Source organism: Diospyros lotus, chromosome 1 (assembly GCF_014633365.1).
Source record: "Diospyros lotus cultivar Yz01 chromosome 1, ASM1463336v1, whole genome shotgun sequence".
NCBI classification, from domain to species: Eukaryota; Viridiplantae; Streptophyta; class Magnoliopsida; order Ericales; family Ebenaceae; genus Diospyros; species Diospyros lotus.
The window spans coordinates 26,956,433-26,970,054 of NC_068338.1; the positions used below are offsets into that span (position 1 = coordinate 26,956,433).

At 37.2% G+C, this 13,622-nt stretch overlaps 1 protein-coding gene across 1 annotated transcript in view; it reads right to left on the reverse strand.

Annotated features, from left to right (window-relative positions):
* The window catches only part of LOC127799766 (AP-2 complex subunit alpha-1-like), a 56,545-nt gene that overhangs the window by 24,348 nt on the left and 18,575 nt on the right, over positions 1 to 13,622 (reverse strand). The window contains exons 3-6 of the mRNA XM_052333994.1: positions 4,780 to 4,905; positions 2,764 to 2,826; positions 2,583 to 2,680; positions 2,292 to 2,499 (exon numbers count right to left, since the gene is read on the reverse strand). Of these exons, the coding sequence (XP_052189954.1) occupies positions 2,292 to 2,499; positions 2,583 to 2,680; positions 2,764 to 2,826; positions 4,780 to 4,905 (495 nt within the window). The remainder of the gene's footprint in view (positions 1 to 2,291; positions 2,500 to 2,582; positions 2,681 to 2,763; positions 2,827 to 4,779; positions 4,906 to 13,622) is intronic.

Sequence of the window (13,622 nt, forward strand, 5' to 3'; positions counted from 1 at the left end):
AATTTTTCGTATAAGTTTTAACAAAATCTTACTTACGCATAAAATGTCACACAAAATTTTCCATTTTAACCACCCTATCTTAATTCTATTAGTAATATCCTTGTTAATTTCTCCATCTTTTTTTGGATGATTAATCCAAGAAATCTGAACTGATATTTTTCTGAGACGACTTGATCAGGAATTTCAACACCATGAAATCAGCCAGGACATCAAATTTCTGCAATTTTTTCTTCACCTATATTCAAAACAGTTACTTGGTGACAAGATTTCAGAATTGATGGATTGGTTCACCTGAACACTTGGGAGAATAGTATGAGAAAAACATCAACACTTTGGAAGGGTTCCCTTGATAACGCTTTTCTGTTTCTTTTTGGGGGCTAACAACCATGCTAAGACTATTGTTCATAATTTCCTTCATAATAATTCGGTTTACGAGCCAAGCATCTCGATCCTATTTTTTCTTCCTTTATTGTCTTGGTAAGCAACATTGCAGTTCCTCTTTGACTCATAAAAAAGTATAAGTATAACACACCCAAAACAATGGAAATGCACTTGTCAGGTTTCTCATTCTGCAATCCAATGATGCTGATCCCTTCTTTGATAAAGCAAAATTCCTGCATTCTCTCCCTCCCCCATAGTTTGAAAAGTTGAGAGAGAGAGAGAGAGAGAGAGAGAGATAGAGAAGCAGCAGAAAGTTTACAGCAGATTTTTCAAAAATACCAAACAAAAGAAAGTTTCTAAGAGAATGGAAACGCTCTATATATCACTTCCAATGGACATGTGAACATAGATTTGTTTTTATTCTTTTCCATTGGGTGCATTTTCCGGGAAGTACAATAACTATGGAAAGGATGGAAATTTGCCCTTCTACAATTCATTTTTGAGTAGATTTTGGGTTCTAGAGAAAAAATAAAGTTAGCTTCAAAATTTTGTAGATACCAATGCTATGATTTTGGTTTGTATGTGCTCCTAGATTTGTAAGAAACAAGTACTGAAATCCCCGGAAAGAAACTACTTACGTGTTCTAAATGTCAAAATCAAGAAATAAATATCTAGAACGGGTTAGGGTTTAGATCCAACAGATAGACAAGGATTTAGTACAATGCATATGAATGGTTTATGGGACAGCAATTTGGCTACTTTATGTAGAGGACTAGGAGAAGAATCTAGGATTTATTCAGTTCCTCAGGATTTATCATCAAAGGATTGAGGAAAAGCACATTAAGATTCTCAACTTCTCACTAACTTCCATTGAATAGAATGACTAAATACTAAATACTCATTAAACCAGCTTGATTTCCTACACAGAAATTCACTAGGACAAAGATTCTTATTAAGAAAAAAGACTGCAAATATACTACTTACAATACAACCAAAAATAAAAACTCATCAATGTTATGATCCTCAGGCACACACTAAGGTGCATGTCCTGTAGGGCCTAGAATTACTTGAATAACCTCAAATCATAAAAATCTGTCAAACATAGATAAGTATGCCTAGCAGCATACTTGCAGATTGAGCTGTTAAAACTAGATCACCCAGCTCCAAATCTATGTTCACATGTCCATTGGAAGTGATTGCACACTGTTGTTTTATGCTTACCAAGCATCTCTAGAATTTGTATGTGTGCTTATATTTGAATTGAGAAAGACACTTTTTCTTTTTTCTTTGTGTGGGTGTGGGTGGGTGGGTGGGTTGGGGGAAGGGGGAGGTTCATGAGCAATCTTTTCCTTTTTTTTTTTGGCAGACTTCCATTAGGCACATTAAAGGATTCATCCATCTCATTTGATTACTAAAGGTAATGTGAATTTTCTTGCTTTCTCTTTCTCTACCTCTGGGAATTACAATTAATCATGCCTTAGAATCTTGTACTTAAATTAAAACATTGATCGTAACATGTAATCCTTTAAAAAAGTACATGGGGAGACTTGCTGAATTTGACCATCCTATGTGGGCTGCTTCTTTGTGTTTTTTCATTTCTATCTTTCCTTTTGAGGGTGGCAGGGGCCTGTAGGATTCAATGTAAAGATGCTTATAACACCCAACCCTAGAATTTCTCCACAAAATAAGTTGCAAATCATTTACCCTTAGAAACTATAAATCCCAAATCTCCTCAAAAAAACATCTCAGTTGCACTACTTATTTGAAGCCCTAAATCCCTTCTAGTAGATATTTAAAATCAGGCTCATGTTTAATTTGTCCTACTCAAAAAAAGGGTTCCATCTTGACATGGATTAATTTTTTGCCAATGTATGTAAAATAACAAGGTTTCAGGAAAAGGAGATCCAAACCTGAAGCCAGGGAGATGGGATACCATAATATGTGTATTCTTGTGGAACATCCTGATTCCTAGCAAGCCTTTCCAATATTTTCACACACTTTGGAAGACAACTCCAATAGGCTTCATGGTTATTTGCCACTAAAGCAACAAGAAGGCTCATAGAAGATGTCAAAACACCAAGGTCACGTTCATCTAACAGCTGTGCCATCCGATCTGACCTGGAATATGGAAGAAAGATGACAATGAAAATACATAGTTAACCAACAAGCTTCTTGCTCAAAGAGCCTACATTCGTGCTTACCAGCCATCTATATTGACTACATCAGGATTTTTCCTGTACAGGCGAAGGAGACATAAGGCTGCCTTCTTTCTGACAAGGGGTCTGCAACTACTTGAAATCTGGAAAGGAAAAGAAAGAATGAAGTTACCATAATTCATATTCCATTATTGTCAATTGTATTTCAGAGATGTTTTCCTCTTACAAGTAACTTCTGAACATCTGGTGCTAATGATTCTGCAAAATCTCTCCCACCAATATTTCCAACCTGTACACATATTTACAGAAAACAGAGGAGTGCATGATTCCCAAGGATCTAAAGGTTATTGCATACAAAACATGCAGTCTCGTAGTCTATATAGACAATGTATACCAATAGGAGGGAAAATTTGCAGTTAACTTGTATAAATTAATGAATCTCACCTTTTACACATCCTGAAAAAGACTCGGGATAAAAATTTAACCCCAGCTATTAGTCCCAGTTATAATAAAACAACCACCAACAGAAGATATTTCCAGGAAATGGATTTAAGGCTGACCAAGTTAATTGGGTGAGTTTCTTTACTCAATGGAGCTTAGAAGCACCAGCTCAAACTGATTTCAAAGATTAAGGGAATACTCTCAAACATATCAAGCCTTAATCCCACTATTTGGGACCAATATTAAGGGACTATTCACAAAAATCCATTGCTTTACCCACCCTCATCACGTCTCTGGTTGGACTGCAGCAGAGAGTATGAATAGTTAGGACATGCAGCAGATCATAAATTGGAATCTCTTCTATGGTGCAGAAATCTTAGGGCTTGTTCAACTGTAAAAAACAAGTTGTTTTTTGGAAAATTGTTCTATGGAAAGCAAAAAACTAGAAAACACGTTCAAATGAGAATTTTCCAAATAGAAAAAAAATTTCCCTTTACCCATTTCAAGTTTATACTTACTGTTAGAAAACATCTTTAGGTGTTCTGCAATATTCTCTTCACAAAAAAAAGGAGTGTTTCTAAATAGAAAATATGAGTTTCTATGGGACTGTTCAGTTGTAAAAAACAACGCTTGCTTTCTGGAAAATCTTTTCTTAGAAACTGAAAATTGGAAAATGTCTTTAAATGAATAAATTTTCCAAATAGAAAAACAGAAAACTCAGTTTTCTAGTTGCCCATATTTAGAATGACAGTTAAAATATCTTCAGGATGTTTTCCACTATTTTATCAAAATTTACCATCTATTAGTATTTTTGCTATTTACAGTACTAACATCTTGATGCTGTTAATATTATAATATTATTGGTCATTAATTGATTTTAAAATTATAATATTGTAGTATAATAAATTATTTACCATTAATCAAATTCACTATTTATTGATATCGTTAAGATTTATATATTATATTATTATTTTCAATAAATTTTAAAATTCACATTTTTACTATTTATATTGATATCAATATAAATATAATTAATATTGATGTTGGTCAAAGTGGGAAAAATGTGGAAAACCGCATTTTCCTTTGGCCAAAATTAGTGAGGAAAATTTGGAAAAAGAACTTTGAGTAGTTTTCCAACTTCAGTTCAAATTTGGGAAATTGGAAAACCAGAATACAATCTACTCAAAGTTTGAAAATGGGGAAAATTGGAATACCAACTTCAGTTCAACAATTGAATGCACTTACCAAGTATAACACATTTCCTCTAGTTTCCCAATATAAAGTAAGTAAACTCAAGCACCTCTTTATCTTATTCATTTAATTCTGAATTGGCTAATTTCTTTGATTTCTTGATAAGCATATATAGATTATCTAAAAAAAGGTATTTTGGGAAATAAGTATTTCTTTTCTAAAAAAAATGAACGATTCTTAGTTACTATAAGAATAACATCAGAAGAGTTCAAAATAACAGTTCTGTTAGGGGTTCAATGATGACTTCTCTGGTCCTCTTTCTCTTGTTTTCTTATAAAATTATCTAATTTTACAAATTTAACCCACTTAAAGAGTTCCAAAATTTTGAGATCCTGACATTTTCTCAATTTGGACACAAGGATCCTAGGTGTGTCCCTACTTTGTATACACGTCCAAAAGGTGTCACTGGTGTTTCTTGTATGTCTATGTTATTATCTGATATGGATGTCATTGTCTACACAGAGTATATGTGCTTGCTAGGGCAGCATAATAAAAAAAATAAATAAATAATTATTGAAACAAGAGAATGAAGGCAACTTGTAAAACATACCAGAGTTAATGCTAGGCATTGAAAAGTTTCATTCCTTCCAACAATATCATTGCGGACTGCATTAATTGCTAATCTCAGAAAATCATGATTCTCATTGAGCAAACATGATGTCACTATGTACCCAACCTGCACATTAGTTAAATTAGCAGATAACAAAAATCCTTCCAAGAATGGAAAGAAAGAAAATATTATAACACATGACCATATCACATGTGAAACAATGACAAAAAATATATATATATATTGCATCAAAGATACACATAAAAATTTGAAAAAATTAAAATAAAAGAATAAATAAATTTAGGGCATTCCTTCATTACAAGGCAGCAAAGTGAAAAATATGAAGTGCTTGCCTTCTTAGTCTTATTATGTTTAGGTACTGGCATTGTTTGTTAATTTTCCATCATCTTTTTAATAACCCATGTTATGCGATAATTTCAAGATTTCTAAAGTGTTTTAAAATTATAATCTATTAATGAATCAATCTACATTATCAAGTCACGTCCATCACACATTCTTCAATAGGTTACAAACAAGTTGCAACTTGGTAAAGTCAAAAGCCCATAGAAATTAATATGAAGTTTTGACAAGGCTATAGATGGATTCTAAAAGTTGAAAACCTTAGTTCTCATATGAGGACCCCCTCCCCTCCCTTTCCTAACATTTTAGTGCTTCTTTGAAATTTGTACAAAGTCTGCAATGCTTTTAAGTCAACAGAGATTACTTTTTGAGAATTTTCATTTGTATTAAACAGTAGTTACCAGGAACGTGGTATGTTCTATGTTGTGGTACAGGAACAAGAAGGAGGTAAGTTAATATGCTAATTTGGTGGTATGAAGAGGATCAGCTTAATTGGTTAGTTATTTCAGGTCACGGTACATTTTATAGTTGTATTTGAGTTGGAATTAATTGGATCAATACTTTTCTATTATAGAAGTGTCACAACATTGAGTTGAGAGTTGGGCAATCTGGAAATTTAGGTAAAATTTCAAGAAAAGAATAGAAGTTAAGGAAGGAACAAATAGAGAGAGAGAGAAAGGGAACGAGAGAGAAAATTAGAGAGAGAGATTCGAGAGTGAGAAGAGTTCTGTTATTGGCCCCCAAAACTAACTCCAACTCTCTACAATAACCTTCTTAAATGCTACTCCTTTCAGTTTGATAGCTAACTGTCAGCTGAAGGAGTTGTAACCGTTCCAACTATTCAACTACCTGTCTACAACCGCCTACAACCATTTAACCTCCTGTTGTTATAATTGGTTACAAGAATTCACCCCCAAATGTCTAGTCTACCCCTGGGTCGTAACAATTCCCCTCCCGATGAGAAAATTCTTATCCTCAAGAATTTAAAGTAGGGTAGTTGCTCTTGGGAACTACTTCAACAAATCTGGCAAGTATTCCCAAGTGGTATAATCAAGGTGTAGGTGTGTCCATTGCACCAATACTTGGGTGATTGGTGTTGTGCCCTGGTAAATTATCCTCCTGTCCACAATGGCCTGGGGCTCCATCACGCCTTCAAGATCTTCTTCCATAGGGGGCGGATCCGGACTGGTAGAAGCATTAGGTCCCACTGATTTTCTTATCAATGAGACATGGAACACTAGATGTATTTTCACTCCCGCAGGCAACTGCAACCTGTAAGCCACCTCTCCAACTTTAGCTACTATGGTATACGGCCCAAAGTATTTTGCGTTGAGCTTCAAGACTGGGGTGGTTGAAAAAGTAGGCTGTAGGAAGTTGACCTTAAGAAACACTCTGTCCCCCACTATAAAGGATATGCCACTCCTCCTCCTCCTGTTGGTAGTTTGTATCATTCAATTTCAGGCTGCAACAAGTTCCCTCTTTAGGATTGTCAGTACCTTCTATCTCTGTTGTAAGTAGAGCTCAACTGCTGCCATAGTGGTCGGAGAAATAGGAATGGCTGGTAACAAGGGAGGGTTGTAGCCGAATGTTGCTTCAAAGAGTGTCCTTTTAATAGCACTATGGTAGCTAAAGTTGTACCACCATTGTGCTAGAGACAATCACTTGTTCCAACTCCACTTAGTAAAACATATGCACCTCAAATATGCCTCAAGGCATTGATTCACCCTCTCAGTTTGGCCATCGATTTCCAGGTGGTAGGCTGTCGACATGTGCAACCCTATTTCCAAACTCTTGAATAGCTCCTGCTAGAAAGTGCTTGTGAAAATTTTATCCCTATTTGACACAATGGACTTAGGGACTCCATGAATCTTAACGACAAAATCTAGAAACAACCGAACCACTTCTTGAGCCGAAAAGGGTGAGTTAGGCTGAGGAAATGGGCAAATTTGGTCAGCCCGTCCACAACCACCAGAATTACATCTTTCCCTTTCGACTTTGGTAATCCCTTTATAAAATTCATTGAGAATCCTTCCCATGCCTAATCCGGTGTAGCCAACGATTGTAGTAACCCAGGGAAGGCTACCTGTTCACGCTTACAACGTTGGCAAGTCTTACATGATAACACATACTTCACCACATCTCTCTTCAATCTAGGCTAGAAAAACAATTGATGTACCCTGTAATAAGTAGCTCTCACTCTTGAGTGGCCTCCCAAAGGTGAACAATGCAGTGCTTGCATAATTTTCCTCTTTAGTAGTTCATCATTCCCCACTACTAGCCTCCCTTTGAATCTGATCACCCCATTGGAAAGGGTATAACCCTGCGAATCATTGGGTTAGACATCCAACTGAGTTAATAATCTCCTCAACCAATCTATCTGCTCATAGCTTCCAACATCTTTGACCCAATCAGGTACCACAACAATGATGGCTTGGTAATCCCCCTTTTCTTCTCTTCGTGAGAGGGCATCTGCCACCAAATTCTTTTTTCCTTTCCAATATTGAATTGGGTAATCTAGCCCCAATAACTTTGATAAGACTTTCCTTTGTAGATGGGTGTGAAGTCTTTGTTGAAGTAGGAATTGGAGGCTTTCATGATCTGTCTTAATCACAAAGGGTTCCCTTCTAGGTAGTGTCTCCATCTATCCACAACTACCAAAACAACAATCAGTTCCTTGTCATAAACACTCAACCCTAAGTGCTTGGGAGCCAAAGCTTGGCTGATATAGGCCAAAGGTCTTCCTTCCTGTATAAGTACAACCCCTACTCTACTGCCACATGCATCTGTTTCCACAACGAAGGGCTTAGAAAAGTCAGGTAGTACCAAAGCCGAGGCTTGAGTCATAGCCTTCTTAAGGGTCTCGAAGGCGGCCTCAACTTTGGGGTTCCAACGAAAATTGTCCTTCTTGAGTAGCTCGATAAGAGGTCTACTTATCACCCCATAATGCTGAATAAACTTTCTATAATACTCGATCAACCCCAAGAATCTCCTTAGCTCCTTGACTGTTGCAGGTCTGGTCCAACTCACCATAGCTTCTATTTTTTAAGGATAGGTGCTTACTCCCTTTCCTAAAATGACATGGCCCAAATATTCTACTTCCCCTTTGGTAAAATTACATTTTGACAACTTGACATACAATTGATTAGATCTAAGGACTTCAAAGGTTGTTCTTAGGTGGGATAAGTGTTGTTCAAGGTTGGGGTTGTATATTAGTATCATCAAAGAAAACAAGTATAAATTTCAGTAGATAAGGATTGAAAATTTAGTTCATCAAGGCTTGGAAAGTAGCTAGGGCGTTAGTGAGCCTGAAGGATATAATAGTGAACTCATATAACCCTTGGTGTGTTCGGAAGGTTGTTTTTGGTATATCTGATGGCTTCATTTAGATTTGGTGATATTTGGCTCTTAGGTCCAATTTGGAAAAAATTGTAGCACCGATAGTTCATCGAGTAAGTCCTCAACAATAGGTATGGGAAATTTATTTTTAATGGCGTTGAAATTGAGTTGTCTATAGTTCACACAGGATCACCATGTGCCATCCTTCTTTTTAACAAGGAGCACTGGTGATGCATAAGGACTTTAGCTAGGTTGGATAATGGAGGTAGCTAGCATCTCCTTGACTTATTTTTCTATTTATGTTTTCTATATAGGCGCATAGCAGTAGGATCGAATATTCACAGGTTCGGTGTTAGGTTTAAGGTGTATAGAGTGGTCAAAAGGCCTTTGAGGTGGTAGGGAATTTGGTCTAGCAAATAAGTCCTTCAATTCAATCAATAGTAAGTGAAAGTCATCATAAGTTTTTACCTTAGTAAGGAGTTGGATGATGGCTAGGCCGGAGATCACCTGTTGCCCTTCCTTTTCCACTCCCTCTTCCTCCCATTCCACTGCTTGTATGGAATACTATTGGAATCTCAAGTAAAAAAGAGCTGGCAAGACAGCTGTTATAGCTATAACCGTATGGTTATTATGGAAAGGTTGACCTTTATGGTGCAAGACTGTAAATGGCAGATTCTATGGAGTCAATCAAGAAAGACAACAAAGCAATCAAATATAAAGAACCGTGAATGTATATGAGCTATAATTAGGATGATTCTTGTATATACTTTCCTTATGTATTCTTTCATTTTGTTTAAGATTCTTAAGCTGTAAATTATGAGGTTATAAATAGAGGATAATCCAAATGGGCAAGGTGTCTTTGACTATAGTTTCAAAACCTAGTTGCTGCTATTCTTACAAATACAATTGAAAGATATGCCCTCATTTCTTCTGCATTAACTTCTGTAGCTTTTTCCCAAAGATCATTTTGCACTCACCTTGTTCTAGGCTGCCCACCAAGGTCAACTTCTTTCCTTCAATCTCTACTGTCACCTCCAATTTGTTGAAGTCAAAAGTTAACGGACTTACAGTCCTCATCCAATCTACTCTCAAAACGATATCACATCCTCCCAACTTCAACATGCTCAAATATCAAATCGGCTATAAACTCCACACCTTGCATCTGCCACTTGAAGTCAATGCACTTGTAGTGGTTGTACATCATGTTCCCATTTGCCACAATCACTAAAAGGGGGTTTGTTTCAGTCAACTCATATTTTAAACCTGTAGAAGTGGCCTTGTTCAAGAAACTATGGGTGCTGCCACTATTTATTAGCAGTGTTAGTCTTCTTTTCCCTACCTGCCCTTTCACATTAATGATTTTTCCAGTTGAGCCTCCCTTCAACACATGGAAAGTGTGAGAATTTAGAGAGAGAGAGAGAGATAGTTTGAAGAGTTTCTCTATTAATTACAAACTAAGAGATGGAATGCATATATATACAAAAACAATGACATAAGCCATGACATCATGCTAACTCGTGAAATAAACCATGACATCATACTAACTATCTCTATATACAACTCAACACTCCCCCTCAAGTTGGAGCATAGATATCATATGCACTTAACTTATTACAAATATATTCTACTCGATGACCCTTTAGAGACTTGGTGAAGACATCTACAAGTTAATCATTGGAGTTAACAAACTCTGTAACAATAACACATTTAACCAACTTTTCTCTAATAAAGTGACAGTAGATTTCAATATGCTTGGTTCATTCATGGAACATTGGATTGGAAGTAATGTGCAAGACAGTCTGATTATCACAAACAAACTTCATAGGAGACACTTCACAAAACTTAAGTTCCTGCAGGAGTTGCTTAAGCTAGATGAGCTCACAAGTTGCATTAGTCATAGTCCGATACTATGCCTCTGCACTTGATCTAGCTACTACATTTTGTTTCTAACTTTTCCAAGAAACTAGATTTCCTCCCATAAGAACACAATACCCAGAGGTTGACTTACAATCAGAAGGGGATCCTGCCTAATCCGCATCTACATAACAACAAATATCTGTGTGTCCCTTATCCTCATAGAGTAACCCTTTACGTGGTGTTCTTTTGATGTATCTCATAATCCGGATAACAGCATCCCAATGAAAATCACATAGAGAACTGAGAAACTGATTAACTACACTCACAACAAAAGCAATGTTAGGGTGAGTGACGGTGAGATAGTTCAACTTGCCTACCAGTCTTGATACTTTTTAGGATCTAAAAAGGGCTCCCCCTATCCCGACAAGAGTTTGATATTCGGGTCTATTGGAGTGTTAGTTGGTTTGCAGTTCACCATGCTAGTCTCTTTTAAGATGTTAAGGGCATACTTCCTCTGAGAAATTGGGATACTATCTCTTGATTGTGCAACCTTAATACCCAAGAAATACCGGAGTCTGCCTAGGTCTTTAGTCTGAAAGTGCTGATGTAGATATTCCTTCAACTTCTGTATGCCAGTCTGATCACTCTCTATGATAACAATGTCGTCCACATAAACAAGTTAGATTCATAAAGAAGAGGATTGTCGATAGAAAATCGAATAATCAGCTTCACTCCGGGTGAGACCAAAGGCTTGAACCACAGTGCTGCCAAACCACACTCGTGGAAATTGTTTTAGACCATAAAGAGACCTCTTGAGTTTGCAGACTACATTAGACTCCCCCTAAGCAACAAAATCAGGTGGTCGCTCCATATAAACCTCCTCGTGTAGATCACCATGGAGAAAGACATTTTTAATATCCAACTGATAGAGTAGCCAATGATGCATAGCAACTACAGAGAGAAATAGGTGAACAAATGCCATTTTAGCAACAGAAGATAAGGTATCATTGTAATCCAGCCCATAGATCTGTGTAAAACCTTTGGCAACCAAGCGAGCCTTCAGACAATCCACATGTCCATCGGGGCTCACTTTTGGGGTGAACACCCACTGGCAACCAACGGGAGTCTTTCCTAGTCGTAGAGGCACCAAATCCTAAGTACCATTTGAGTGTAAAGCTTCAATCTTATCGAGCATAGCCTAGTGCCAACCTAGATACGACAAAGCTTTAAATGTGATTTTAGGAATAGAAACAGAGGAAAGACTCGAAGTAAAGGTATTATAAGCAGGTGACAAACAATCATAGCACAAAAAATTATAAAGAGAGTATGGATTATGAGTGGACCATGTACCTTTGTGGAGAGCAATAGTAAGGCTAGCTGGCTCAGGATCTGTGGTAAGGGGAACCACTAAAGGAGAAAGTGAGTCAAGAGAGTCTTGTTCTGGAGAACTGCTGGTGCTAGCAATGGGCTGAGGACGACGATGATATGTAAGAAGTGGAGGATCTGTGAAGTGTGGACCTAAAGATAGTAATGGGGGGTCCATAGAGGAGGAGACATACGGATCCAAAGAGGGCAACAAAAGAGAAGAAAAAGGAATAGACAATACCTGGTCAACACTCTGTGAATCGGGTTGAACAACCGAGAAGAAAAACTACTGTTCAAAGAAGGTGACATCAACAGATATAAGATAGCGGTTCAACTCAATAGAATAACACTTATAGCCTTTTTGCAACCGGGAGTAGCCGAGGAAGATACACTTGAGAGATTTGTAAACAAGTTTATCCTATTCAGGTGAAAAAGAATGCACAAAATAGATACATCCAAATATATGAAGAGGAACAGGATAAAGTGGTTGTGTAGGGAACAAAAAAGAATGAGGAATTTGGTTCTGTAACATGGAATATGGCATACGATTGATTAGATAACAGACAACAAGAATAGCATCACCCCAGAATTTGGTGGGAAGATTGGCATGTACAAGTAGTATTCGTGCAATTTCAATGAGATGTCGATTTTTACACTCAACAACACTATTTTGTTTAGGTGTGTAAGGACAGGAAGATTGATGTAAGATGCCATCAGCAGTCATGAAAGTAGTAAATTGAGAGGAAAAATACTCAAGGCATTACCACTATAGAAAGCACGTATAGAAACTCCAAATTGTGTTTTTATTTCAGTAGTAAATGTTTGAAAGACATAAAACAATTTAGACCGACTTTTCATGAGAAACAACCAAGTGCAACGAGAAAAGTCATCAATAAAAGTAACAAAAAATGAAAAACCTAGAGTAGCGTTTACTTGATTGGGCCCCCATACATCAGAGTGCACAAGGGAAAATGGAGCCTCAGCCTTATTATGGATGCGACTAAGAAAAGAACCTACGAGCGTGTTTACCACGTTGACATGACTCAATTAAAAGTGGATAATGACAACAAACTAGGAACTAACTTCTTTAGTTTGGAGAGGCTAGGATGACTGAGATGAGAGTAGAGGAGATCTAGGGAAGCCGCACTAGTGCAAGCTACTGGCGAACTAGGCACAATAAGATGATAGTGGCCCCGTGACTCACGCCCAACATCAATCGTCTGCCCCGTACCCCGATCCTGCACACAAATAGAAGTAGAGGTAAAGGTGACTAAACAGTCTAATTCTGTAGTAAGCTGACTACTTGTTGACCTAATCTTTTGCCTTACTCAATTATTCTACCCTCAAGATCTCCCAGAATACTCACACACGGAATGATACAGAAATAGAATAAGAAAAACCAAAATTAACAGCACAATCACACACACAAAAGACTCACGATTTATCCTAGTTCAGTTTCCATTAAGGAAACCTACATCCAGGCTGTTTGGCGCCTTTTCTCCACTATCAAGAACCTCTTAAACGATTGCATGTATTGCCCAAAACTCTCTTTTCTCTCACAACCCAAAGACTCAGGTTATACAGAGAATAAAACCCGATTACAAAGCTCTCAGAAGCTTTTCTCAAACACAACACATTCTTGCTCAAAATTCCCCAAGTTAGTACAACCAAAAACAATGAGACTAACACCTAACCCCGACCCCTTATTTATTGAACATAAGGGCGGACATTACAAGAGATTAAATAACCGCTCACTAGGGTTATAACTAACCAAACAAATAGCCAAGAGAAATAACAAATATACCCCTGACATAAATGTCACGGTGGACAAAGAGAATTACCTTGAATCAGTGTGATTCAAGGGCGGACAGAGATAGAGAGGGAGGGAGGAGAATACAAGAGAAGAGAGCTATGAGAGAGAGAGT